The sequence below is a fragment of the Pezoporus occidentalis genome, unplaced genomic scaffold (assembly GCF_034315485.1).
Source record: "Pezoporus occidentalis ecotype Australia unplaced genomic scaffold, CSIRO_AGI_Poc_V1 ctg65, whole genome shotgun sequence".
In the NCBI taxonomy this organism is placed as follows: domain Eukaryota; kingdom Metazoa; phylum Chordata; class Aves; order Psittaciformes; family Psittacidae; genus Pezoporus; species Pezoporus occidentalis.
The window spans coordinates 885,713-913,213 of record NW_026915998.1 but is presented as its reverse complement, the minus strand read 5'-3'; the positions used below and the strand labels follow the sequence as shown (position 1 = coordinate 913,213).

At 47.4% G+C, this 27,501-nt stretch overlaps 4 protein-coding genes across 7 annotated transcripts in view; 1 reads left to right on the top strand and 3 right to left on the bottom strand.

The window, feature by feature from the left end:
* Positions 1–27,501, bottom strand: part of PRRG3 (proline rich and Gla domain 3) — a 116,612-nt gene that overhangs the window by 23,572 nt on the left and 65,539 nt on the right. Inside the window, exon 1 of one of the 3 annotated variants that reach the window (XM_062640533.1) lies at positions 17,175–17,187. The exons of the other annotated variants lie outside the window; for them this stretch is intronic. The gene's annotated coding sequence lies outside the window, so the exon portion shown is untranslated. Of the gene's footprint in view, positions 1–17,174; positions 17,188–27,501 lie in introns of those variants that run through there. 3 annotated transcript variants of the gene reach the window in all.
* RBM41 (RNA binding motif protein 41) overlaps positions 2,553–27,501 on the bottom strand; it is a 54,527-nt gene continuing 29,578 nt past the window's right edge. Inside the window, exons 2-8 of the mRNA XM_062640526.1 lie at positions 8,890–8,905; positions 8,122–8,238; positions 7,418–7,610; positions 5,134–5,338; positions 3,992–4,368; positions 3,303–3,450; positions 2,553–2,991 (exon numbers count right to left, since the gene is read on the bottom strand). Coding sequence (XP_062496510.1) covers positions 2,834–2,991; positions 3,303–3,450; positions 3,992–4,368; positions 5,134–5,338; positions 7,418–7,610; positions 8,122–8,238; positions 8,890–8,897 — 1,206 coding nt within the window. The 5' untranslated portion in view covers positions 8,898–8,905 and the 3' untranslated portion in view covers positions 2,553–2,833. The remainder of the gene's footprint in view (positions 2,992–3,302; positions 3,451–3,991; positions 4,369–5,133; positions 5,339–7,417; positions 7,611–8,121; positions 8,239–8,889; positions 8,906–27,501) is intronic.
* NUP62CL (nucleoporin 62 C-terminal like) lies at positions 9,527–17,205 on the bottom strand. Its single transcript, XM_062640520.1, has 12 exons — positions 16,897–17,205; positions 15,668–16,044; positions 15,336–15,446; positions 14,879–15,007; positions 13,747–13,845; positions 13,382–13,490; positions 13,086–13,230; positions 12,704–12,753; positions 12,447–12,581; positions 11,677–11,788; positions 10,875–10,941; positions 9,527–10,187 (listed from the first exon to the last, which is right to left on the bottom strand). Exons 1-12 carry the CDS (start codon positions 17,175–17,177, stop codon positions 10,096–10,098), a joined length of 1,707 nt encoding a protein of 568 aa, XP_062496504.1. The 5' UTR covers positions 17,178–17,205; the 3' UTR covers positions 9,527–10,095.
* Positions 17,538–26,808, top strand: DNAAF6 (dynein axonemal assembly factor 6). Of its 2 annotated transcripts, XM_062640537.1 has the most exons (7): positions 17,538–17,705; positions 17,818–17,934; positions 19,821–19,884; positions 20,826–20,931; positions 23,025–23,121; positions 23,860–23,945; positions 26,309–26,808. In XM_062640537.1, the coding sequence occupies exons 2-7, from the start codon at positions 17,842–17,844 to the stop codon at positions 26,436–26,438; spliced, it is 576 nt and encodes a 191-aa protein (XP_062496521.1). In that variant the 5' UTR covers positions 17,538–17,705; positions 17,818–17,841; the 3' UTR covers positions 26,439–26,808. The 2 variants fall into 2 exon arrangements, with proteins under 2 accessions (XP_062496521.1, XP_062496520.1); XM_062640536.1 differs by lacking the exon at positions 17,818–17,934 and having other exon boundaries at positions 17,539–17,705.

Below are 27,501 nucleotides of genomic sequence, written 5' to 3'. Positions count from 1 at the left end.
ACTACAAGCACTAGACTTACATACAGAAAGGAAGCAACACCCATGGCAAGCATTGGAGCCCATCAATTAATAGCTGACCAGCAATAACAGCTATAAATTCAATCTAGCACATTCCAGTCAAATCTGTCCTTATCTCAAACACTTCATACCCCACAACTGGCACCAAAAAGGACTGGTGTGCTTTAACCCCAGCTGGCAACTAAGCCTCACAGCCACCCATTCACTTCCCCACAGCAGGATGGGGGAAGAGGATCCGAAGGGTAAAAAGAAAGCGCATGGATTGAGATAAAGGCAGTTTAATAAGTAAAGCAAGATCCCAGCTCATTCTTTATGGGGAATGTCACTCCTTTTCAACCCACCCTGACCTGCTCTCTCCAGAACTCCCCAAACCAGCAGGGATGCACAGCCACAGATTCATTACCTTGCACTGGAGCACATCCCACCCTGCTGAAGTCAGGTTTCTGTTCCACAGAAACATCCTCCGTTGGTATTCTCACATTCTCCCACTCCATTAGATCCTCCTGTTCCTGTGTGTTAAGGACCTGCAAGTCTCTTCCTCCTCTGTCTCCACCGCACATGGCTTCCTCCAGCTTTGATCTGTCAAGTCTTGCCTTCCACCCAAAAGGGAAGAGCTGAATGGGAGCTTCACCGCTTGTACCAGCTGCCACAAAGGATCCCTTGTCTATGCTTTTTGTGCTTCTATATATGAATTTAAACACACACTCAAATCTGTAGCCTGTTTTTCTGCTATTAAGTTCGGCATTTGCTTTTCTAGCTTCCTCTGGACCACACCAATCTTCTAATGTGCTGAGCTACTGGGCAGTAGGGGGGCTGAGACAAGTCAGGGCTGGGGGATGAAGCTTTCACCAGGTCCTCATGCTTTTCCAGTACTTCTTTTATGGTCAACTTGGACTTGCTGGGTAAGAAGGAGGAAATTTAAGGAGAAAAATAGAGGGCAAACAGGCCGGAGTGCCCCCAGTGCACAACAGAGCTAACCTCAGACCTCAATTCCTGCTGCAGCTATAGCAAACTACCAACCCCTTGACTGTGAGCATCAATCCTCCTCCTGGCCAAGCTCTTGCTGTCCCGGCACAGAGGATTGCTGCTGAAACACATGGCATCAGCCTCTCCCTATAGCATAATGCTCCTGATGCTCTCTCAGTTTCAGACAAGGAGCCACCATTACGAGGACATGGCAGTAGCAGAACTAGGAAGCCCAAAGGCCCTGGGTCCCGGTTCACCCAGCCCCACTGCCTGTTTCAGGCCATCCCCTGCACAACCGGGGTGCAGGACCACTGCCAGGCAGCAGGGACCAGTGCGGGACACAGCCAGGCAAGTGGCGCCACCGTGTGGGAGCAGCGCACGTTGCGCTCTCATGACCATGTGCAATGCGGGTTTGAGGAGGGGGTGAAAGTTGAAAATAAATAAGTGAAAAATCAAACCTCGACTTCCCCCCCCCCAAAAAAAAAAGAAGTTAAAGAGAACGTGAGACTTACCCAGAGAAATTCTCTCTTTTCCCTGCTGGAAGCCAAAAGGGATCTGGCTTCTCTGGGGTAAAGATGTCCTCTGTACAGAGCAATTCATAACCACACAGAGCTTAACGCTCCCCCAGTCATGTCAGCTGCCGTTCAGGCTGATCTCTGAAGAACTGTGCCCATGGAGATTCATTTAGTTCACAGGGGCATGAAGGTGTTAACGCTGATACACAGGAACCAGGAGGATTTCAAAACACCAACTCAGCACAGATTTCTACCCCTCCCTCTGCTCCCATTCTCTGGACACAGGAGGATGAAGGAGTATTTGAGTCCTGTAGACCCTTCTCAAAAAGGGAAGGATAAGAAGATACCCAGGACAGACCCACTAGCTCTGGCCAGGGCTCCCTTCCAGCAAACTGCATTTCACTGAGACCTTCCCTATGGCCTCAGAGTAGACCCCAAACAAGGGACAGAAGACAAACCATGGTGCGGGGTAGCAGCCTGCAACCTACCATTTGCTTTGCTGTTTAAGGGTCTGGTTTTGCCCTGAGGTCTGAGGTCCACCTCCTGTCTGTACTGCAGTCTTTGGGCTAATGTGAGGCGACTTCACAACGAACAGACTCAGAACACCTCAGTGCTCAGAACAAAGGCTGTGTCACAGGAAATCCCTCTTCAAGCAACAGCCTTGGGCACAGGTCTCTTGCTGGTATGCTCTTTGCCTTCTTCAGTGGCCTCTTTGTTGTGTGCTGGGTTCAGGAAGCTGCATTCAATGACGCCCATCACACCTACGTATCTTCCCCTGCACCAGGGGCCAGAAATGAAAGAGCTGCTTTAACCAATTCTGCTCAGAACGACAAGAGAATCACAGTAGTTCTTTGCGGAGCGCTGACACACCAAACCCCTGAGAGAGACAGCTCTGAGACACTGCTGCAAGGGAACACCAGTGCCCATACCAGCTCAGCTCCCAGCACAGAAGCCAGGACTGAACTCTGCTGACACAGTCCTGCAGAGCAGAAGCACACTTGGCTCTAGAAGACTTGCACAGGACAAAGATGAATAAATACACCCTAAGGAAACAGTGTAATAAATACATTTATTTACATGGCTTCCTTCCCCTCTCCTTGCCAAAGGGCTGAGAAGGCAGATGTGTAGAACAAAGGGAAAAGCCAGTACACGCCAATAGTGTAAAGGCAGTGCCCATCTCTCAAAGAAAAGCCTGGTGCCCAGCTCTCTGCCTTCCCCACTTTGAGATTTCATGGACCTCCATGTTAACTCCCAACAGTCCTTTGCTGTCCCAGTTACAACCAAGGAGTTCTCATGGCACATGCAAATCTACGAGGTTCGCAGTTATCCATCCCCTACTTGGCAGGAGGGTTCTCTCCAGCAGAGGAGCACGGGATGGCAGAGTCAGCCTTTGGTGAATGCCCTTTGCTTTTCCCAAATTCAATGACCAGTGGCTTCCCCTGCAGCTTGTACCCATTCACCAAGTGCATGGCGTCCTGTGCCGACTGAACATCTGCAATCAGAGAGCAAACGGGCACAGGTTACACAGCACAGACACATGCGGTGTTCCTGCCTCACAGACCCTCAACCTGCACCATTACACAGTGCAGCACTGGGACCCTCCAGCCAGAGTGACATCCCAGTGTAAATAAGGCACATTAACAGACTGCATCCCTCCTCCTCTTACAATCAAGGAGAAGAATCAAGGAGAAGCAGCCTCCTTCTCCTTGGAGAGCAGGTTTAGCACCAGCCCAGTGCCCTGTAGGAAGATGTGGCACCTTCCCACGTCAGGGAGGAACCGAAGGGCACAAGGCAGTGACTCACCAGGGAAGGTGAGGAAAGCCTGACCCCTCATGCGGCCACTCAGGAGGCGGAACTGGATCGGTGGGCTGTCCTCCTTCTGGAACCGAGCAAACAAGGACACTAGGTCCTTCATTGTCACTCGAGGGCCCAGATTCTTCAAGTACAGCACCTGCTCCAGAGACACAAAGGATAAGTCAGCCTGTGCCATGCAAACAGACACCTTCCAGCCTGGTCCCACGTCCATACATCTCAAAGGTATGAATTAGTTCAGTCCCTCTGCCATCCCAGAGTCCTTCACCCACATGCTAACGGTGGGGTTTGGAACAGAGGTGGGTGTATGGAGAAAGGCAGCTCTGCACTCAAGGCATCGTCATGCCTGCTTGTGCCAAGTGCTGGTAACTCGTTATTTATAAAGCACAATAAGCTCCAGCTACCAGTTAAGCACTGAGTGAAGTCACAGCTTTTTAATCAGTGACATGCCAGCACCAAGAGGGGCTGGGGGCTGAAGTTCAGCTCTTTGCCAGGCTGGGTGACATGCCACTAGAGCCAAAGGTCCTCTTCCCTCCCTCCCAGAGTGGAGGCTGCTCTCCCTTGGCCAGGAGGATCAACCAAGCACCCTCTAAGCAACAGGAAAGAGGAGCCTTTGGCTGCTGAAGCAGCTTCAGGGCACACTAGCAAGGAAGAATAAATCCTGGTCCAGCTCAACACACCTTGCTGGGGTCCCCAGGGTTGTAGGACGAGAAGCGGGGAATACTCCGGAGTTCTTCCTCTGAGAGACGGTTCTTGCAGATCTCCTCTTCTGGGACAAACTCTACAGGGTCTTTGATAACCACAAGACTTGGAGGGGGCTGGTGGGGCTTTGCTGCAGGAAGGCTGGGACTTCTTTCCTGTTCTGCCTGCTCTTCCTGCCCTGGAAGCGATGACTCCTCAGCCGCAGGCCCCTGCAGGGCCGGGTTAGGGCACGAGCATGTGTCACTCTTGCTAGGCTGAACTTCTTCAGGGCGCTTCTTGCTTAGCAGCTCTTGGTAAACACTCTCCAGATGAACCATGGGGTCCTTTACATCTGTTATCCTCTTCTGAGTGTCATCTAATCCACAATGGAGAAACATGGAAATGCGACTACCACCAAGAACCTGGAAAACCTGACTCCTTCAACACACTTTCCTCCTGCATGCACGGCCAGGATAAGCCATGCTACCTTTCTACACCACTATGTGGAATATAAACTTCCAGGGACATCAGATTAAGCTCCTGGGTTTAAAGAAGGTCCATGGCATGGACTGACCAACGGTATCTCCTTTACTCTATTTAACAGAAATGAGGACAGATGTGAGAGGGGCACCTCCCAACCTACAAACCTCAACCTTGCTCGGGGACCACAGCACCAGGGCAAGAAATGCTGTTATCCCAGAGACACGGTATTGGGAATCGGCAACTGGGCTCCAGTTCCATTTGGCAACTGGCCTTTAACAGGTCACTCCTACTCCTTCCTGCTCCATGCCTCTGCTTCCCTCCCACCATTGTTAGACTGCAGTTAAATGAGAGAAAGGATGATCTCTAGCCTCAGCCAAAGCATATCCCCAGCTGCTCTTCCACATACTGAGCTGGGCTCTGCACCACATCAAGATCCAGGCTTTCCAAACAGAGATGGACTTTACAAGCCTCTATATTAAACCCTTCAGAGAGCCCACTCTCTGTCTGCTCATGTAAGAGAGGAAAATATCTCCTCCCACACAGTGCCAAAACAGAACCATGTCTTCAGGGACAGAAGGGCAGACAGAAATGTGTTGGACTCCCACACCCTGGCTCTGCATGCTGGAACAAAGGCAGGAACAGCTTTGAGCCCACAGACCTTCGTGGTAGAGCGCCCGGAGGAAGGAGTGCCGGTCTGTTCCCTGGAAGAGGGCATTTTCAATCTCCATCTCCCGCCGGCTCAGCTGCTTGCTGCCAGCAAACCTCTGTGGCAGAGCCAGGATGCGCTGACGCTCTTCCATCTTCTCCTGGATGGCATGGAGTCGGTCCTGCGTGGCCTCCGGGGCTGCTCCCAGCCCAGAGCCCTGGAAGACAGGCAACAGCTTTGCTTAGATACAGTACACGCTTCCTTTTCAGAGACCCAGCCATCCTCCAGCCCCGGAGTGATTGCAACTAGGAACCAAAGAGCAGGTCACTGCAAGGGTAGGACAGAAATACAACCTCTCAGCAAGACTCAGTTCACGAGAGACAGAGCCTTTGTCCCAACTTCTGTGCTGCTTTCCATTCCCTGGCCTCGCTCATGGTGCCTGTGTCCCTCTGCCAGCTATACCTGTTTTCTAAGGCCACCTGCAGTAACTGCACAACCCCCTCTGGTATTCCTTTTGCCATGCCTATAGCATTCTTGAGCTGAACTTCCCAACAAGCTTTTGGTCTATGATCCTGACATCACTGAGAACACCTTATATAAGCTTCCATTTGGCACCCAAAGAGACGTTTGTGCTAAGAACTAAATCCCTGCCGAGATTCGGTGTTCACAAGAACCAGCCCCCAGAAGGCACACAGTTACTGCTGCACTCAGAGCTAATCTGGCTATGAGCAGCATTCCTGTATAAATAAACCTCACTGCACAGGGCCAGGGCACTACTAAGACGCATCAGACTCACGCTGCCAAAGCTCACAGACATAACCCACCTGCTGTTCCCACAACCACCTCTATCAGAATCCAGAGAACATGCCTCCATGGGGCTGTAGATGATTTTCTTTCCTCACATTCAGTTCAAGAATTACTGTGCAGATCTTTCTGCCTCAGGCAAGAACCAGGCTTTTTCCCTGTACAATCCAACAAAGACTTTCCCGTAAGTACCTCTCCCGCCTGACTGCATGGGCCCCCATCTGCCCAGCTCCCATTCACTATTTCACAGCTTCCCTAGGGCACAAAAGGCTGTTCATATGAGGAAAACAATTGTGGGGAATCATTTGTAGTACTTTGTTTTCAAAAGAGCTGCAACTTAGCAGCTGACAGTAACAGAAGCACCCAGTGCTGCGCCAAGGGCTCCATGGGCAATCTGAAGTCCCCTCTGCTTCAGCTCCCTGGAATCTTTCACTCAGAGCCTCCACATACAAAGCTGCACATCGCTACCTGGCTTGAGCTTTCCCTCCAAGTATTATTCTTCTCTCACGAGCTGCAGATGTACCCTAACGCAGCTGGTTCTTTCTGACAGGGTATTGTTTTCCATGCTAATCTGTATTTCTAAACATCCCAGAACTCATTCTACACTGAACACAACACCTGCTACTGCTGACATTCATTTTCATTCTTCAATTAACACCACTACTCTCTAACCCAAGCTCTAATGCAGGCCACACCAGGGCTGGGTTGGCATTTAAACACCAAAGCAAGTAATGGCCGGCTGGAGAGAGGCAAACCCATGACTACCACAGCCTGCATCTGCCTGCACACAGCTACTGGTCAGGAAGACGAGGCCAAGGATCAGCCCAAGTCCTGCTTTATTACACTAAAAGCAGGACATTCCAGTGCTGACCCTGGATGAGCCCAGAAGCCCCTTGTCTCTGGAACGTGAAAGAAAAGGGTGGAGGGAAGGGAATGGGAGAAATCTGCTTTGGCCACAAACTGTACCCAAAGAGGAGCACATCACTGCAATCACACACTTGGTCTAACAGCTCTATGCTGCTATTTTTATGTGGCTGTTTCAAGTCCCTTGAAGCGTATGCAAAACCCTGAGGACAGTCTCCCTGGGGACAGCTATCCCAAGCTAGCAATGGGATCCAGGGATGTGTCAGAATACAGAAAGGAGGAGGCTGAGGTGCTTTGTTTCCTTCTTTTTCTCCTCCAGCCTTTAAATCCTTCTTACACAGGTATAAACAGGTGAAATGATTTGCTTGAGACCATCAAGGCAGAAGCAGGAATACAGCCAAGTTCTGCTGTGTTCGAAAGGACCAACTCTTCTTTCCACCACAGACCATTCCACCGAGGAAAACAGACCAAAAGAAATGTGGGATCATGCTGGCTTACAGGTAACACACATACAGCAGCCATTCTTTGCCAGTGAGTTAACAAAGGACTTATGTTTTCTACCAGGGTGCCACATGCTATGGGGTTAGAGGGACATAACCACATTCACATCCAAGCAGAGCACGCCTACCTTTGCTGTTGAAGCCCGATTCTTCCAGAGCAGGATCTCTGAGTCGGACAGCCCCAGCTCCCGGAGAGAGGCAGTTTCTTTGTTGTTCTCCTGCAGGGCCTGGAACTGCGACAGGCTCAGAGCCCCCGCAGCCTCTTCCCCAAAGGGCTTGTAAAAAGCTGCAGGGGCAAAGCATCTCCGCTTTGACTTGCATCTGTAACCCAAACCAACACAACAGCACTGAGAAACCAGGGGAACAGGAAGGGGCTGGCCTCTCCCCAGCCATGCTTGGGCACCAGAGACACTGTGTTGCCATACCCTCCTGACCCTTTCCAAGCCCACAAGATCCCGCATGGCAAGAAGGTGCCCCAACATGGACAGGAGGCACCTCTCGACGCTGTAACACCAAATGCCTCGCAAACGCAGGCCAGCCTAGAAACTCATCCCTGCATCTGCCCTGGCAAACCAGTTCTTTTTCACCTAACGGTTAAAAGAAGTTACCACCAGTGCTTGCTCCAGGAGATAAGGAGTGCTTATCTCCTGCTGGAGTGTCCTGGCAGGAGACCAGCAAAGGAGGAAGGGTTCACACAGCTGTTTTGGCAAACAACAGCCTGCATAAACGCAGGAGGAGGCCTCAGTGAGGCAACACGGCTGCTGCCCTAGCATGGGCAGAGTCTGCCCAATGGCCCCTCTGCAGCCCCACCAGGGGCCAGATCAGAACTTACTGCTCGATGGAGACAGTGGTATCGAGCTGCTGGTGAAGGAGGCTCTTCAGCTGCCGCTCTCCTTCTGTCTCCAAGTCTTCCAGGAGGAGCTCATCACTGGACAGGCTGCTGTTGACCCTGGAGCGCACAAGAACAGAGATGGTCAATAAGGCAACAGGGAAAACACCGCTCAGAACAGAGAGCTGCTACAGTCCCTCTGCCTCCTTAACGGTTTTATGGGCTTTAAAGCACAACAAGGAACCAAAACTACTTGACCAAAGCTGTATTAATGCTACCTAGAAAAACCAACAAAACATGGGACTACTTTGAGAAACTTATAAATATCCCTGGAAGCTCTCCTGTTACGTTTTCCCCTCCCTAAGCCACATGTAATGTTATGTTTATTGCTGGAAAGTCGTTTTGTACCAGTACCCAAACAGACATTGCTAGTTTCAACACAGTTCATGAAGAATCATAGAATCAACCAGGTTGGAAAGGGCCTTTAAGGTCATCAGGTCCAGCCGTTACCCCATCACTAACCCATGTCCCGAGGCTACTGCGGGGGCAAAGAGGCGCAGCCTGAGCAGCGCTCCTCGGAACGCTCCCCTCCGCCTCCCCGGGGGGACCCGCTCGCAGGCGGGCACCACACGCAGCCACCCCGCAGGCACCACAGGGGGACGACCCCGCGGCCCAGAGCATCCCCCCCGCACCGAGCGCTGCCCGCGGCAGAGGCTGCCTGGAGCGAGCCCGACCCCGACCCCGGCCCCGGCCCGCAGCCGCCCCGCTCACCGCCGCATCGCCGCGCAGGGCCCGCCGGGAGCCGTAGTGCGGAAGGGGCAGGGCCGAGCGCTGCGCCGTACCCGGCTGCTCCCTCCCGGTGACCGGCAGCCGCGGGCGGGGATTCACCATTCGGGCTCCGCTCCCGGCGCAAGACACGCGGTGAACGAGCTGGAGCCCTCTGCAAGGGCTTCCCGCATGTCCCTCAACAACAGTCGCGACCATAGCGGGTATGAGGCGCCCCCCCTCCTTCCTTAGAGATGAAATCTGCACCCAGGAGCAGCGTTAAAGAGCAACTCACAAGTTGTAAAGCACGTTATAGCCAGTAAATTACCCAACTAAGCAAACCCATTCCTTCCAGCAGGCAATATGTAAAACCAGGCAGAGGAAGGTAAATATAAAGTAAAGCCCTTTACACATTTTCAGCATTGTGCAGAACAGAAGCATAAAGTGCAATGGAGAACTCAGTGACAGCTGTTCTGCTGAACACCTGATCCTTCACTCCCTTCTATTAGTAAGAATGCATTGGAATATGCATTATCATCCACAGCGACAGGACGATGTCTGGTTCAAAGCCTTACAGCAGACTCATTGACCAGGCTCTTTCCTGAGCCAGCTGCACCACAAATCACCACACAAATACCATTGCTCTACTGGCACATCTAGTCATTTTTAATTGTATAGAAATGCTGCTTACAGGTACCAGCACAAAAGCAGGTTACTGTCAGAGTACAGAAAACAAGGCCCACTTTCACCAGTGGAAGCACACCCAATACGAACACAAACTCCACCCAGCAGTAACAGGATCGAGTCTCAGACTGCTGCAGCTCCTTCCAAGGACACCTCTTCATTAAATCTTCTCTCTAAGGTCCTGAATAAACGATCAAGTCCCACTTGACCATACCCAGGTTACACTGCAGTACTGGAGGGCTCAGCCAAGGAGTCACCTACTGCTTAAGCCCTTCAGGGGCAGCATTTGTGTTTCTCACCACTCTGCAGGCAGTTACAAAGAACAAAGAGCACAGACTTGCTGCACAAACCTCATGCAGTCCCAGACTGGAGTGGGTGAGTTCCAGACAGACACTGCAAAGACTGGCTCTGGAACAAACAACACATTTTACTGCAAGAAAAGAAACCCACGTAATGATCTGAGACCTAGGTCCCCAAAAACCTCTTTTCTGTGGAGATTTTAGGTTGACTCATCAAACTTTGAGTGATTCAATCAAATGTGATCCGAAAACTGCGCTCTTGCTCCTTGCGGCGGCTCTCACAAACCTTTGTCACCTCTTCTACCTTCCTCTGCAACACAGCTGTGGGAGAAACAAGAGATTAACCTTAGAACCACCCTAAAACACAACCCTGCACAGAAGGAGAAAGAAAACATTGCCATTTTGAGAGTCTCTCAGCCTTGAGTGCACAGAGGAGGAAAACACAACACAAAGCACACATTCCGTAAAGTCAATTCTGATCCACAGGAGCTGCACCAGATTTCCAGATAAAGGCATGTTTGGAATGTGGAAGTTAGCATACACGTTCTGGAGGAAAAGGACAAATTCAACCCTGATTGAAGCCAGTCATACTGTTTAAAAGGGACACTAGTGTGCCTGCTTTCACCCAAGCAGCACACACACAATCACACACCAATTTTCCTATTCCAAATGGAAACTCCACATTTTAGAAATTGAAATATTTACTCTTTGCTTGACAGAACTGAAGTGTGAGCACTTTCACAGCACTGCAGGCAGTGCAATCTGGGGCTGCTGAGAGAAGCTCTGCTTTATTCTGCCATGCCCCCATGTGGCTGCCGGCATCAGTGAAAAATCAATTCCAAAGAGAAACCCCACAATATTCTAGAAGTTGAAATATTTAACCTTAATTTGACAGAACAAAGCACCAGGTTTTCAGTTCTCCGCTTTGCACTGATGCATTTCAATCTGTCCTTTTTGCGACACCTGCTTTCTATTTACATTCCCAAAAAGCTGCAGGACAACTCTCACCTGAGTTCTGGTCAATCCACTGCAATGAATCCATGTGAGCATTCAGGATCTTACAGATCTGCTGAAGCTGAGCACAAAGAGAAGGTGCAAGTCATTTCTTACACTACATAAAAACTAGGAGCAGTAAAAGACACAGACTCCCTGTCCCTGCCTTTGGAACACCATGCAACCCAGAGTCCCACATGTACAGCCCTGCTAACTTAGCAGCCACTGCCCCAGGGAAGTCTGTGCAGCAACTTTCTTCTCTTTACCATCAGGAAAAGAGACTGGTTCAGTGCCTGTGGATTCGGTTTATTCCAATTCAGACCCAGCAACCACATTCACCACCTTAGGCCTGAGATGGCAAAAATAAAAAGGAATGGGAAAAACTCAGTCTGCAACAGTGAAAGGAAATTTTTAGTGGGCAAAATATAAGCAAGCTTCTCAGTAAAACTACAAAGAGCATCAAGATCAATGTAATACAAATCAGAAAGAGCTGTAATTCACATCAAGGTTAAGGGCTACCTCTGAAACAAGCTGTCATCTTGGCAAAAGTAAGACATCAAACAAATAACCAGGGTTCCTACAGAATGAGGTACTTTGAAACCTAGTCATAGAACTGCAGAGCAACTATGCATGTCAGGCTGGTTGTGCTGTGTTATAATGCCAGATTTATGACAAGAGAACCAATCCAAGCAAAACAAAACACCCTTCCCAGGTTAAAACTGCAGGCAGGCAAGTATCTAAAAGTGGATAAAGAGTTAAAATGGTTTAAATTTCCTCTGTCTTTCACTAACATAGACAGAATAAAGCTTGGATTTACCGGGTCACTCGTATCTGCTGGGCCTCCTGATGTATTCAAGTGCTCAATGATGTCCTTCAGATCTTGTGCCATGCGCTTCAGCTGAGCATCTATGTTTTCAGCCAGTTTATAACTGCAAAACACACAAGAAGAAAGGTCAGAATATTTCAAGCGAACATTAGAAGACCTGCTCCCAGTCACACCTTTCAAGCAATGCTGGCAGACATGTGGGAACAGCACCTTGAGAGACACCATGGCACACACACGAGGTAACTTCAGAACTCCTTCTCTCTGGATATATACATGGAGACAGACAAGCAACAGTCTGGAGGGCTTTCTGGATGGTCTTGTCAGAAATGAAGGAATTAATTAGACTGGATTCCCAAATACTTATCTCTCTTGAGCCAACATTTCTTATAATTACCCTGCTAGGATTCAACACTTAAGGCTAACAAGGATGTCTGAGCCCCACTTAGCGCATTCTGCTCTCATCCCTTCAATTACTAAATAATGATTAATTTTCAGAGATTATGCCCAAATTAGTAACCTGTTCCCAGACAGCTGATTAGACAACAACACCCAAAGATATTTTCATGATGATTCAAGGGCTTCCAGCCACATTTCCCCGTTTCTAATGCCTAAAATCTAAGTTGCCATGCAGAAAACAGGGTTACATGACTGACAAAGGCCTCTGACAGATCAGTGCTGTCACACATCCCAGCTCTACTTCCTGCTGACTGATCACCACACTAGTCTGCTCAGCACATGTCCAACACAGATTTGTGTCTTACGTCCTCTCCCGCTCTTCATCTGCGTGCTGCAAGTAAATGGTCCCACTCTGCTCCTTCACAGACTCCTCCAGAGGGGTCAACAAGTCTTCAAGCTCCTTCTGCTGGGACAGGATGAAGTCCAGTTCCTGATCCAGTCTGAAAAGACAAAATGTTTACCACACTACTTACAGCTCATGTACCTTCTACATCTGCCGTTCCACAACACAAGAAGGTTGTGTTTCTTCTCTGCATAATTTCAAGCATTCACAGTGTCATACCTCTTCTGATCAAGCTTCACTTTCTCTACTTCTCTGTGCAATGAAGAAATCTGAAATACAACAACCAATTATATTACGAAAATCCAAAATCAGCTCAAGAATTAAAAAGAGACTGAATGGAACTGAGAAAGCCAGCACAATACAAATGTCTACAAGAAACAGTTACATAAAGATTTACAGACCAAAACCTGAACAACAGATAACAACAAGATAACAGTTACCAGAGTCTAAACTCACAGAACAGACTTCCAAGCATCAACATCTATCAACCAGAACAGACATACCACGAGCACATAGATATAATTCACACTGGCACCTAAAACACTGAAGGCTTTTAAGGATCTAACCAAGCAAAGCTGAGTTGCATTGGATGTCACTTTACCTTCTCTCCATTCTCTATCAGCATCTGATCCCAGGCATTAACTTGTGTAGCTTGATGGAGAAAGTGTTTCTCCTGGTCTTCCAGTTCCAGACTCCACTTATTTATCAAACTCTCCAGCTGGGCATAGGTCATCACTGGAGGCGCACTGAGAGCAAGTGTGGGACAGTGCAGAACACAGGATCAAAACCCAACACATAAACATGGCACTGCTCCACTCCCCCTGCCCCACCAGGTGCCAGCACTGATATTGCCTCTTGTCCTCATCAGGACACAGTCACTTGTACCACATTACTCACCTGGTGCTTGTTGTTGTGGTGATGGCAGCTGTAGAAGTCACAGCTCCAGTGGCACCAGTTGTAGTTAATGGCTTAAGATTCAAAGCAAAGCCAGAAGCAGTGGTGGTGCCTGAAAGAAGAGATTCGAGTCAAGCAAGAGGACACATCTGCCATCAAACAGAACAGGTCTAATGTGCACTTCTAAAGCACAGTGCTGTGTGAGCTCAATCAGGCCCCTCTGAAGGGATCAGAAACAAACACAAAATTAGGAAGAGCTAATCTGTTTACTTTTCTAGATCATCAATGCCCATGTGTCCTTCATGCAACTACACAGCACTGAAGTCAGGCTTCCTTCACCTCAGCTACCTTCTGCATCCAGTCCTTACCAGTGGCAGTGCTTGTTGTGGCAGCACTTGTTGTTCCAGGAGCTTTTAACCCAAACCCAAGCGTCCCAAGACTGGCTGTCCCAGTGGAAGGGGCACCAACTGTAAACAGAAGACAACATGAAGAGTTTGTGGAACCCATTAAATGCAGTGCCCCTTTGAAAAGCTCTACCCTGCCTGCTTAAGTTTTAACCTGCTACCCCTTGTCCTATCACTACAGTCCCTAACAAAGAGTCCCTCTCCAGCATCCCTATAGCCCCCTTCAAATACTGGAAGGCTGTTATGAGGTCTCCACGCAGCCTTCTCTTCTCCAGGCTGAACAGCCCCAACTCTCTCAGCCTGTCTTCATACAGGAGGTGCTCCTGTCCCCTGATCATCCTCATGGCCTCCTCTGGACTTGTTCCAACAGTTCCATGTCCTTTTTATGTTGAGGACACCAGAACTGCACACAGTGCTCCAGGTGAGGTCTCACAAGAGCAGAGTAGAGGGGCAGGATCACCTCCTTCGACCTGCTGTTTAAGCTCCTTTTGATGCAGCCAGGGATACGGTTGCTTTCTGGGCTGCGAGCACACACTGAAGCTGGTTCATGTTCAGTTTCTCATAGATCAACACCCCCAAGTCCTTCTCCACAGGGCTGCTCTGAATCTTTTCTTTGCCCAACCTGTAGGTGTGCCTGGGATTGCTCTGACCCAGGTGTAGGACCCTGCACTTGGCATGGTTAAACTACATAAGGTTGGCATCAGCCCACCTCACAAGTGTGTCAAGGTCCCTCTGGATGGCATTCCTTCCCTCCAGGGTATCAACCGACTATATATGGTACCACACAGCTTGGGGTCAACAGAAAACTGGTGAGCTGCTAAATGTTAGAGCCACGTGCTGAGGGCGCACTCAATCCCACTGTCTATGTCAGTGATGAAGATGTTGAACAAGACCGGTCCCAACACCAACCCCTGATGGACACCACTCGTTACTGGTCTCCACCCAACAATGAGCCATTGACCACAACTCTCTGCGTGCAGCCATCCAGCCAGTTCTTTATCCACTGAGTGGTCCACCTATCAAATTGATGTCTCTCCAATTTAAAGACAAGGATGTCGATTGCCACATCTGATAACATCTATATATTGGGACTTACGTGAGAGGCCTGTGGTGGTGGATGATGCTGGGGCTGAAGAACTTGCTACAGATGCAAACAAAGTTGGCCCCGTTGAGCCAAGAACAGAGGTTGTGCTGGTAGAGGCAGTTGTAGCAGATGTGGACGTTACTACAAACAGAAAAAGCATCCACCTTGTACAACCAAACCACATCATGCTCTCACCCTTTTCAGAAGACTCATGTTCAGAAAGGGACACAAAATTGCCCATCTATACCACATTTTTTATGGGTGAAAGAATTTTAAGGTACTTTTTGAGGTGGAAAAACCTCAGTTTTCTCAAATTACACCTGCACCCTCTGCTACACTTATGCCACTGCAAATTCACAGTAACAAACACTTCCAGCCCATTTCCAGAGTCCAGTTTAGAAAACTATTCCCACAAGGAACAGAAGATTCACAAAGCCTTCAGGAATTATTCCACAAAATCACTTCCTACCTCCAACTTTGGCTCCAAAAGACAGAGCGGGTCCCGAGCTGGTACTTGTCGTCAGTGTTGCCGTCGGTGCACTACTGGCTGCAGTGGAAGTTAATGACCCAAAGTTCAGGCCTGGAACAAGTGGCATAGGCAAAGGAGAAGACAGACCTTTTACAACAGACACACTGTAGCTTCCACTGACCACAGCAACAGTCACATTACAAGCAACAAAGGTATAAAAGCCACTCGCTCTGTTGCACACGGGCAGAAGCAGAGGCTGAGGAACCTCCCCAGCTGCCCTCCCTGCTGACAGGATTCCTGACTACAGCAGCCATCCCAAGGCCAGGACTCACCTGTGCTCTGCCCCCCAAGGCTGAAGGGGGCTGCAGACTGGGTTGCAGCTCCCAAGGTGGCAGCAGTGGTGGCAGCAGCTGCTGGTGCTGCTCCAAAGCTCAGCCCCATGGGCGCCGTCTGCGGCGCTGCAGCACCGATGCTCGGGTTGGCTGCTCCGGCCTGAGTCGTGGTGCCGCTGGAGAAGGTAAACCCTGCAGTTGTCCCAGACTGAGCTGTGGTGCTTGTGCCAGGGGTTCCAAACGTAAAGCCAGAAGGAGCTGCTGCTTGACTTGAGGGCGTGCTGGTCGGTGCCGAGCTACCAAACGCAAAGCCCCCTGTGATTCCCGTGGCTGGAGTTGCAGCAGTGCCTCCAAAGCTTAATTTGGGTGCATTTGACCTAGAAAAGACAGGAAGGGAGACCATCTATTAGAGATCTCATGAGACTTCATTTGGAGTATTGTGTACGGTTCTGATGTCTTCAACATAAAAAGGACATGGAACTGCTGGAACAAGTCCAGAGGAGGCCACGAGGATGATCAGGGGCTGGAGCAACTCCCATATGAAGATAGTCTGAGAAAAAGTGTGGGCTGTTCAGCTTGGAGAAGAGAAGGCTGCGTGGAGACCTCAGAGCAGCCTCCCAGTATTTGAAGGGGGCCTACAAGGATGCTGGAGAGGGACTCTTCATTAGGGACTGTAGTGATAGGACAAGGGGTAATGGGTTCAAACTTAAACAGGGGAAGTTCAGGTTAGATATAAGAAAGTTTCTTTACTGTAAAGGTGGTGAGGCACTGGAATGGGTTTCCCAGGGAGGTTGTGAATGCTCCATCCCTGGCAGTGTTCAAGGCCAGGTTGGACAGAGCCTTGGGTGCCCTGGTTTAGTGTGAGGTGTCCCTGCCCATGGCAGGAGGGTTGGAACTGAATGATCTTAAGGTCCTTTCCAACCCAAACCATTCTATGGTTCTATCCCATGATTCTGTGATATACTTTCAATGAAATACTGAGTCAGGTTTCTTACTCGCCACTTCCTGATAGCAGAAACCAACATACAAAATACAGACACGTGACCAGGCTTGTGTTTCAGATTCAATAACGACTATATTGCAGCTCCTGCCATTTGCAACCCCCTGTAAAGCTTTTTTATCCTGACGCTCCATAACTGATCTACAGGCTCGCCTCCCTGAGTCACTTTCAGATCACTGCAGAGCACCAAGGGGTGCCCGCCCCTGCCCCGCCGCCCCGGGCCTCTCACCCCAGCTGGAACACGCTCGCTGCCGGAGCCGCGCTGCTCGTGGCCGCCGTCCCGAAGCTGAAGCCGGCGGGCTGCGCGGCCGTGGCCGCCGGCCTGCTGAAGGAGAACAGCCCGGAGGGCTGGCTGCTGCCGGCCGGCTGCGCCGCGCTCCCGAAGCTGAAGCCCCCCGAGGGCGCGGGCGTGGATGACGAGAAGGAGAAGCCGCTCGCGGCCGTGGTGGCGGCGGTGCTCGGCGTGCCCAGAGTGAAGCCGCCGCCCGTCCCGAAGCTGAACTGGCTCATGGCGGCGCCGGCAGCACGGACCGGGACCGGGACCGAGCAGCGGCACCACGCCTGCACCACCGCCCGCCGCGCGCTCCGATGACGCACGGCACCGTCGCACTGCGCCCGCCCCTCTCTCGCGCCCCCCAACCACCTTCCGGGGCTTCCCGCCGGCGGCAGCGATTGGCTCGTTCCTCCGCCGCTCGAGGGTGGCGCGCTCCGATTGGCTGGCCTGGCCTGAGGGGGCGGGGTGAGTCAGCGGCGTCCCGTTGCTACGGTGACGGGGGACGCCGCCGGTTGTAGCCCCGGAGCGGCGGCACCGGGGCCTTTGGGTGCTGCGGCCGCTGGAGGCCGGGCCGGGACCCCCGCGGCGAATGCCCTCGTCCTGTAGCAGCTGCATACCCGTGTTGATGTAGGGTCTGTCACAGCCAGGAATCACTGCAGAGCTTGGGCTGTGATTGTGGTTGATGCCGATATAGCAAGAGAGCCTGTGACCTGAGCACAGGTTGGACAGGCTGTGTGTATTATCCGTGTTCTGATACCACACAGGTAAGGTTTTGGCTAAACTTTATTCTTCCAGAACACACAAGAGGAGCATTCCACCCTGCGGACAGTACAGAGCACAGTTTGTTCTCTCTTTGTCTGGTATTTGTTTTTCCAGCATAGGTGAGCAGTGGGTACTGACATGGACAGTGTTTCCTCAGCCTCTTCTCTGCAGTTCCTTGCTAAACTGCTTTGCGATGCTCCAGAGGATGATGATGATGATGGTGAAGATGTGGTGAGTCTTTCAGAAGAAATGTTGTGGTTTACATATTGCTCCATAGCCCAACCCTGGTGACTGGGGAGAAGCAAATCTCTCCTTTGCCCAGAGTGAGTAAAAAGAGAATGAGACCCTTAGAAGGGTTTAGACTGAAACAGCCAGAAGGTACTTTTATGGTAACAACCTCTTGGGGGAGAGAGCACAGAAGCTGCCCCAGGAAAACAAGGAGAGATGGAGACTACAAAATGGGAGGGAGATTTAAGTTTCCAGCCTTCGGGCCTTCCCTCAGGAAATGAGAACATGTAGTTGAAAAAGCTTCAGTTACTTTATACATTACCTTGCTTTCCTCTGAAGTCTGCCAGAGATGAAGGCAATGCGGTAAAAGGTTCATACAAAGGGAAAAGGTTGATGCTCAACTTCTGTGCAAGGCTGAAATACCCAGAGGTGACTGTGAGTGTTCTGATCCTGTGTCAGGTGCTGGAGGACTGTAGATATCATTGATCACTGGAGTACGTTAGATACATTGATTATTGTTAAAGAGGGAAGGGTCCCTAATTCTTCTAAAGTGGATGACCTGAATGATTAAGGAGAGAAATATCTTTCCATTCTTCTATACCTGTCCATCTCAGGACTAGATGAAAGTTGCACCTTAGGGAAAATGTACATTGTTCCTGCACCACACAACTGCTTCAGTTGCAGCAGGAGTGGCAATGGTGGTAGTATTGGGGATAAAAGGGGTGCACGTCCCTTGAAGCTTCCATTTGGTAGGTGATAGATGTGGGCCTTCATTGCTAAGTGCCCTTCAGCTGTTTAATGCCTGCTTTTTAAAGCTAGCATTGTTGGCTGTGCATCTTCGCAGTAAACATCTTGATTTTAAAAGGATTTGTTTACATCTTATTAATGAAATGAATGACACTTCAGAGAGAGAAATGGCAATTACCACCGGGATGTCAATTAAATGTGAGTCAATCTGGGTAAATTGAAATCTTTATTTTGATTTAATTTAGTGTTCTGTGCATATGAGGCACTCTTATCAAACCAAGGAACCTTCATATATAGAGAATGCCTCACACTGGCCTATTAGCACTAAATTGATTTGTAATTAGAGGAAAATGTTGTTGCTTCTCATGATCTCTACTGTCAAAAGTAATCTGAACGCTGTGATGGGTCTTTCATGTAGCACCCTTGGCTTCCTGCAATGTCTTCATGGCAGGCAAAGCATGGAAACTTTGCCAATGTGCCATAGAGTCATAGAATGGGTTGGGATGGAAAGGACCTTAAGATCATCCAGTTCCAACTCTCTGCCATGGGCAGGGATGCCTCACACTATACCATGTCACCCAAGGCTCTGTCCAGCCTGGCCTTGAACACTGCCAGGGATGGAGCATTCACAACTTCCCTGGGCAACCCATTCCAGTGCCTCACCACCCTCACAGTAAAGAACTTCTTTATATCCAATCTAAACTTCCCCTGTTTAAGTTTTAACCCATTACCCCTTGTCCTGTCACTACAGTCCCTAATGAAGAGTCCCTCTCCAGCATCCTTGCAGGCCCCCTTCAAATACTGGAAGGCTGCTCTGAGGTCTCCATGCAGCCTTCTCTTCTCCAGGCTGAACAGCCCCAACTTTCTCAAAGTAATACTCAGAAAGCACCTCTGTCTGCAGTGCTGTGCTCTGGGAGTCCTGCTTAAACACAGTGTGTTGAGGTCCCGTTCTTCTGGGTGAGAGTGAAGAAGAGAGAACGTTCAGTGGTTCAGTCACAAAATTGTGGCATAATGGTTTTTTTGGGTTCCAGTAGGCATTTGTTTGACCTCAGATAACACTTTATACTTAGTGACATTATTGTGGTTACTGAGCTGGGCTCTAAGAGAATTGATTCAAGTTCCATTTGCCTTTTGTTTTGCAGCTGCGCTCTTCTGTTAATGCCATGACTCCTGGTACTATTGGACCAGTAAAGAAAGAGAGCACTGGTAAGGAGGAGTGTTTGTATGTTTTAGCATTCAGCCCCATACTAGCAGACTGTAACAGCTGAAGTGAGTTACCATCACTGGTGGGCTTGCCTCACTGTGAGCGCTCACTGAGCTCTGAGATGGAAATAGCATTACATGTTTACAATTACACCTTCTTGTCCTGAAAGCTTAACAGCAAATTATACCAAGAGAAGCAGAAAAGGTAACTCTAGAGCACAGCAGCCTCAAGTGGCAATGATAAACAGAGTACAGAACACAGCCTGGTCACGAGCTGTAATGTAAAGTTCTTCTGGAACTAATCACATTATTGGGCAGCTTAGTTATGAGTCATAAGAAAGGTCAACAAGGACCAGGATGAGTGCAGCAGGAAAGGAATTGTGGCAAATCTAACAGAGTATTTTTGCTTGTGATTCCACTCTAAAACCGTTCAAGTTACAGATTTATCAGCTTACCAGAAAATGTTTTTCCATGTGAGACAAGCATAAACCATAGTATTCTGCCTGTGAACTTTCATGTGTCTTCAGTACCTTATGAGGGCTGTGCCCAGTATTTAATGGGAGGAAGTGGATTTCTATGTGAGGAGGAGGTCCTTTTGTAAATGTCTCTGCTCACTTAAAAAATTCCATATTTGGGGGCTTGGGGAAGGTTATTTCATATTTCTCCACTTTACCCATTTTGAAGTGCAAGATGTTTTATGCCTGAAAGGAAGATTTCTTTGATAGAGAGGCTGGGTAAAGGAGATTTAAAGGAAAGGAAAACATTCTCCCTCTGCATATTCTCATTCATAAGATACTGAGGTGAAGAAGACTGTAAACATTTGCTAGAATGCTTCTAATAGAAAGACTTTTCTAAAGCCTAAAGAAATCAAAGTTTTCAGCAAACCTAGAGGAGCAAAACCAATCCAAAATTCAGTGTGGGTTTTTTTTTCTCATCACTGACAGGTACTTTTCAGGTGAAATCTGAAAACAATAAAACTATTTGGAATACAGAGGAGGTCCCAGAAGGATCTGAATATCATGATACCTGGGACCCTAGAGAACAGCCAGAGTAAGTGAGCTGAGACTGCCTGCCTGGGCTTTGCATAACATTGATGGAAATAGAAGTTAAACAGCTTTGACTGCATTTGAGTGAGACAGCCATCTGAAAAGCTTTGTGTCATGGAAGGAGAAAGGGAGGATATCAATGTTGCATCTAAAAACCACATGTGAGGAGTGATTTCTAACCTCTCCTTTGGAAACTTTCTGATCTCATAAATAGAAACATAGAGTTGGTTTTTCCCATTATAACATTACTTTCAGTGTCACATACTTGTATGAAGTCGGATTAGGAGGAGAAGTAGGCCACCGAAACTATTTACTGGCTTTCAAGTATGCCATTTGTGTGAAATAGCTGTCTTTTCCTGCGGCAACTGAGATGCATTCATTTTTCATACTCACAAATTCATAAAGTACTCCAACTTATGTTTGCATTTCAAAGGATTAAGCTCTTCAGAGACAAATAGACACTGAAAGAGGGTAGACTTAGATTGGCTATAAGGAAGAAGTTCCTGCCCGTGAGAGTGCTGAGGCGCTGGCACAGGTACCCAGAGAAGCTGTGGCTGCCCCATTCCTGGCTGTGTTCAAGGTCAGGTTGGACACAGGGGCTTGCAGCAAGCTGCTCTAGTGGAAGGTGTGCCTGCCCATGGCAGGGGGTTGGAACTGCAGGAGCTTTAAGGTCCCTTCAATGCAAATCAATCTGTGATTCTATGAAAAAGTACTACAGGAAGGAAAGCTATGCAAGCAGTTTTGAACTTGTAAATCTTGTCATTCAATCCTAGTCTGTCAAGGGACAGCCTAAAACCCAGGTCTTTTCCCTTGCTCATAGAGAGACAATAACAAAAATGTTCTTGAAAGGGATACAATCCAGCATGTTAGTTGTAGTCTGCAGAGGTCAGAAAGTCTTCAGGGTCAGTCAATCCACAAAGTAGTCTTTGAATTTCTAATCATTGTGTTCTCATGCCATATCCTGGAGTGATAAATGCTGGAGCAGATGGACTGAAGCTTCTGAAGCTGCACATTGTATGCTAGTTTGTAGTCCAGAATCCTCATATTTCTCTGCATGTAAGTCATGCCATGAGGTGTTCAATTTCCTGATCTAAACACAGGACCAGGACCAATCTGAACTTAGACTTAACATATCTGAAAATGATTTGGCATTCACCTATAGCTTTAGATGAAGTTGTTCTTGATGCTATCACCTTCGATGTATAGAGCATGCTTCTTTGTATTGTGGGCACAACAGAAGCTTTCCTCATGCCATTTTTTGACCCTTTCCCTTCCTGATGGGTAAAAGACATTGCTGCTTCAGCCTCAAGGAATTACGTCCTGTGTTGCAGCTATGAAAAGAGAGTATAAGTTTTTGTAAGAGTTCATCAAATTGAATCAAGGAATATGGCCCAAAAGGAAAACAGATGGCTAAAGAGATGCACCCAGAGCTATTAGACAGATTCCTCATTGAGTTAGGAATTATTACATATGCGTATGAACACTGGAGATCTAAAAGACTTTTCATACACTCTTAGAGAAGTGACTCACTCCACTTCTTTTGCTCAATTTAGTAGGAGTAATGTATGTTCTAAATACAAATTTACTTTGTATTTCCTCATTCATTAATTATAAAGAGCAAGTGAGTATGTGATTCTAGACTTTGTAGATGTGGAGAGGAAGAAAACAAATGTTGGCTGAATGCAAAACAATTACAATCTGACAAAAGAGTGTTATGCTCAGGCTGCAAGAGCATGTTGAATGACAGAACAGAACACATGTAATTAACAGCATCCTTTTCAAATCCATTTCCCAAGGGCTGTTTAACTAGTTGGTAAATATCATATTCACTTAGGATGAATTTCCTGATCCTGCAAAAGCTGGTTAGTGAAGTAGAAACAGCCTTGGAAGGTGGAATGAATTATCCTCCCCAGCCTTCCAGCTAACTCATTTGTAGCTGTGAACAGAAATCCAGTGCAGATGGATTGAAGTCTTGAAGGGAGACTGAAAAGGAGGAGAGATGATGCAATGAGGTTATTTATAGCCCTCTGAGAATTAGTCTCCTTTAGTCTCCTGCCCCTTCTCCAGTAGTTTTAGGCAATGGCTTCTCTTTCCCAGGTATGAGATTTTATTCAAACAATGTGTGGGAACAGAGGATGTCTTCTTTGGGATGAGCAGGAAAGACCACTCCACAGCCTGCTGTGAAGATATAGTGGTGAGCATGAACCTGTATCTCCCAACCCTTTGTGATCTTTCTCTGCCCTTTTCAATCTTTACACTTTCTTGAGGGACAGAATGCAAACACTAAGCTGTATTGATGCCTTTGTAGGACTTTCGTGTAGTTCTTCAAGCATTTGTATATGATATTTACACTTGCTAAGCTGAGGGATTAATGTGTATCTCCTCAAGGACCTAGTGTACTCAAAAGAATCTGTGCAAATGCAATGCCACATACAGACATGAGGGAAATAAAAAGTAGCTCTAAGATGAAGTTTCATTTTGGGTACAGTTTTGAGAAGGAGACAGTTTTCATCTGTCTACATTTATTACAAGGTTTGTGAGTTAGAAGAGTGCTACAATACTGATACTCTTTAAAATTAGAGGTATCAGATCCTGTCCCATTATTACATGATCAAAGATGTTCCCTGCTTCCTGAACTTCAGGAATTTTTCTAGCAGAAGCACACTGTCTAATACACAAAGCCACGGGTTTTGCTGGATGTAGAATACCTGTCAAGTACACTGGCAGCTCAGGAGTTTGAAGAAAATAGGGTATCAATACACATCATGTAGTTATTGAAAGCAATGTTTACCACTGTCATATTTTCCCTGTTAGAAATCAACTACTCCATGTTGTTCTCACACTAGCATCAAAATATTCAGCAAGATGAGATCTTTTATGGCTTGTAGAGCTATATATCTAATCATAGCTTTTCCTCTACCCATCGTTTCAGATTAAAATCAAACTGCCAGAGACAAAGAACTCGGACATCACATTAGATATTCAGGACAAGGTTCTTGACCTCCGAACTCCCAAAAAGTAAGTGAAACACAATTGCGTACAGTTAATATCTTGTTTGAAAGGAGGTTTAACCAAGCCTTCAACTAAAGGCTGTATGGAAAGCAAAGCTAAAGTTGAAGATTGGTTTATTAATTGCACATGGGAAATAGATACAGACACAAAACAACCATAGTTGTTGTATAGTGGGCTAGCTTTGAATCTGTGATACTTTTCTTTATCTGTGATGCCAGCTTTAAGACAGATCTTGGCTACTTAAACAGCAAGGCTCCAAGGGTCCAGAATGTTTGGCAAAAACCTCCCCATGGTCTTGAAGGACTTTGTTGTAGTTTGCTTTGCAAATGTGAATTTGGACAAATATATAACTGGAGATGGTCAAAATGTGCAGATACATTTTCAGAAGTTGAAAGCCAAATTGTGGACATATCCAGACATGATGCAGAGATGGAAATTGTACAAGGTTTTCCTGAAGATATTTCCTTTGAGTTGTTATTTTTTGATAGGGGCTACTTCACACCTACAAAGATAACGAACTGACTGGTATACTCTGACTTCTCAGTCTTCCTCAGTGTGCAGTTGCCCTCCCCAAGATTGCCACATAATTCCCATGTGTTTTGATTTAAGTTCTCCTTCACAATACAGTGCTTTCATAAGCAAGCTTAATCCCCTCTAGGCTGCATTGAATGGAATGTGGTAAGATCCATATGTGAATAGCTTCCTGCAAATAAATTCTAGGCGCAGGCATAAATTCAAGGATTTAGGCTCAAATAACTTCTGCCCCTAGTGGACTAACAATAGAAAAGCCACTTTTCTCACAGACGGAAGTAGGCCGAGTTGATTACCCCCTGCTTGGATTTAACCCAAAGATGCAACAGGAATAGTAGAATGTTTGGAAATGCTAGCTCTGAAACTGGAAAGTCAGGAGGAATAACTGTTCAGGACTTGCAGACCTACAGATATTAAAAGAGGTAGTTTAATGCAATACTGCAGATGTAGGAAAACCTCAGCATCCTTTTCCTTCTGCAATTCCATCTTTTTGGTGACTCAGATCTGCCATTATCTTCTTAGTATCCAGCTGTCTGTAGTCACAAGCCTAGCAAATAAAAAGTTTGCCGTAAATCTAATGGTTGCTTGGGTACAGGCTGAGCCAGTGCTGCTTTCACAAATGTAAGTGCAAGTTTTCTCAGGATGAAAGAAACAAACAAGATTTCAAGTTCTACATCCTGAAAAATCCTGTACTCTCACAGATGTGTAGGAGGGCTCAAAGGAACTGTTTCCAACTCTAGTCCTGGGGCTGATTCTAAGCCAAGCTGATTTTAAGGACCTCTTAGGACTACAACGACTGGCTGCCTTCAGTAGGTGTGGTGCAAAGGTGTTTTGACTGCACATTTTTTAACCATGGGTTCTACAAGACACCTGAAAAAAATCAGCATGACTTGAACCCCAGGTTAAGGTAATCCCCAATCTGACTTTTCGGGCTTTATAAAATTTGTCTGGGAAGATCTCTTGACTCTAAGGTGTCCTTGTTGCTCTTTGCACTGTCAATAGAGTCGATGTCCAAGACTGGCCCGTCATTCATATTGTTAATATGTAAGCCTGGGATAAGAGGGGAAAGAGTCCAGATTCTGCATGAGCAAGTAAGCTTGAACTGTCATGCATGAGAGGAATTGAATGGGTCTGGACTGAGACATCCTCATAAGGATACAAAACAGAAGGCTGATCAGCCATTCTAGGAAAAGCTGTATGTCTGGCTTTTTTTTTATTCCACAGACTGTGGAATAGCTCCTGAATCCAAGATCCAGCCTTTCTTTGTGTACTATGTCCCTGAGCCACCAGTAGGGGATCACTGAATTAATCTTCAATGTAGGTTAACATCCCAGGAGCTTCATAACTATAAGTGCATTCTCATACCCGAACTCTGCTTTGCAGTGTAGGCATTTCCTTTGTGCATCTGGGCTGGCCAGAATCTCTAATCAGGCTGCACCAGTTATTTCTTTTTACTAAAGAAGACAAACTCCTGAAGACATGTTTTAGGCATTATTCAGATTTTTGCCATCAGGAGAGCATTACCAAGGCAGCTTTTCCTTCCTCTTCATTTAAAATGCAGCACTGTGCAAAAGTAAAGCAGTGGAGAGAGCCCCCAATCCATCACTGCAAATTTTTGTCATAGCCACAGCCTAAAGAAAGGAATAGTGTGGAAACCTTTCAGTCCTGCATAGCTGCACACCAGGTATTGCAGGAAGTCCGCAACCTGCCATAAGAACAAGGTATACTAAAGAACATTCCTTGGTATACTGATGACAAATTGCAGGAGCAACTTGCAGTGCCATCTCAACTGCTCACCTGTTCTGAGACATTGACATTCACTGTGTCCTCTTTCACAGAAAGCTGCTGCTGCACCTCCCCTACTGTGTGGACAGCAAGAATGGGAAAGCTCGTTTTCTCTCTGAAGAGGAGACCTTGGAAGTCACCTTGAGAGTATTGAGGGAGTTTGATTTCATAAATTTTGGTTGATGGACAGAGAAATGGAGAAAGTTTGCAGAAAGTAATCTCTTAGTTTGGAGTCTTTGTGAAACCTGACTGAAACAGGAGATTGTTTCCCTTGAATGGTGCAGGGGGAATATCCCTGAAGAAACTGAATAAGTCAGGAGTAACATAGCACCCATAGCCTGTATAAGCTGAGGCTGTCCAGCTCTAGTGCTGCTCTAATGTCCTGCTTCCTTCAGTCTCATACAGGCTCTGTGAATCAGCAATGGGAGATTACAATTCTGTAAACCAGAGAGGGTTTTTTTTTGTGGTTATGGCTGATGAGCAGCACAACGGGGCTCTGGCCAATGACACTGGTACTTCAAGACCTGCAAATGATAATATTCTTGCTTGGTCTGCAATGAATCTCCTCTTAGCTACTTGATGAGGTCTTTAGGGATCCATATCCACATCTGGAGCTCCTTTACACTGGCAGCACAAGGTAGCTAGATGTAGTTGGATTGTTGAACTGCTCAGCTTTCGGTTTTGGTTTTATTGGTTTGGGGTTTTTGGGAGGTTTGTTTGTTTGTTTGTTTTGTTTCAATTTTTGTGGTTTTCTTTTTTAACAAATATTGACAACGGGTGGTTTCGTGTCACCATTCACCCTTTGTCCCTCCAGCTACTTTTGTGATCTTTCTTGGTTAATAAAGACTATGTTCTAATGAACAATTCCACTTATTTCTGTGTCTGCCTTCTCTATATTATGTTGTGAGAGACTTCCTAAAGGTGAGATAAGAGGAACTTTGCATAACAAAGCATCACTTACAGGGCTAAAATATGGCAAAAGCATTTCTTTGGCCTTCAAACGCAATCTAGAGCTACAGAGCTGGGTAACCACATGTTTCTCTTACTAGCTGCTGGGTAAACCTATTCATTTAACATTGCTGATCATGCAGGAAACAAAAGTATTTGCTCAATGACCAAAGTGGAGGGGACAAGCAGGGCCTTGCACTTTGAGGGACTTTAGGTACACTGAACCAAAAGCTTGTAAGCACTTTAAAAACAAAAAGGTTTGGGTCCTGCATTCTTTTGGTGTAGTAGAAGAAAATCA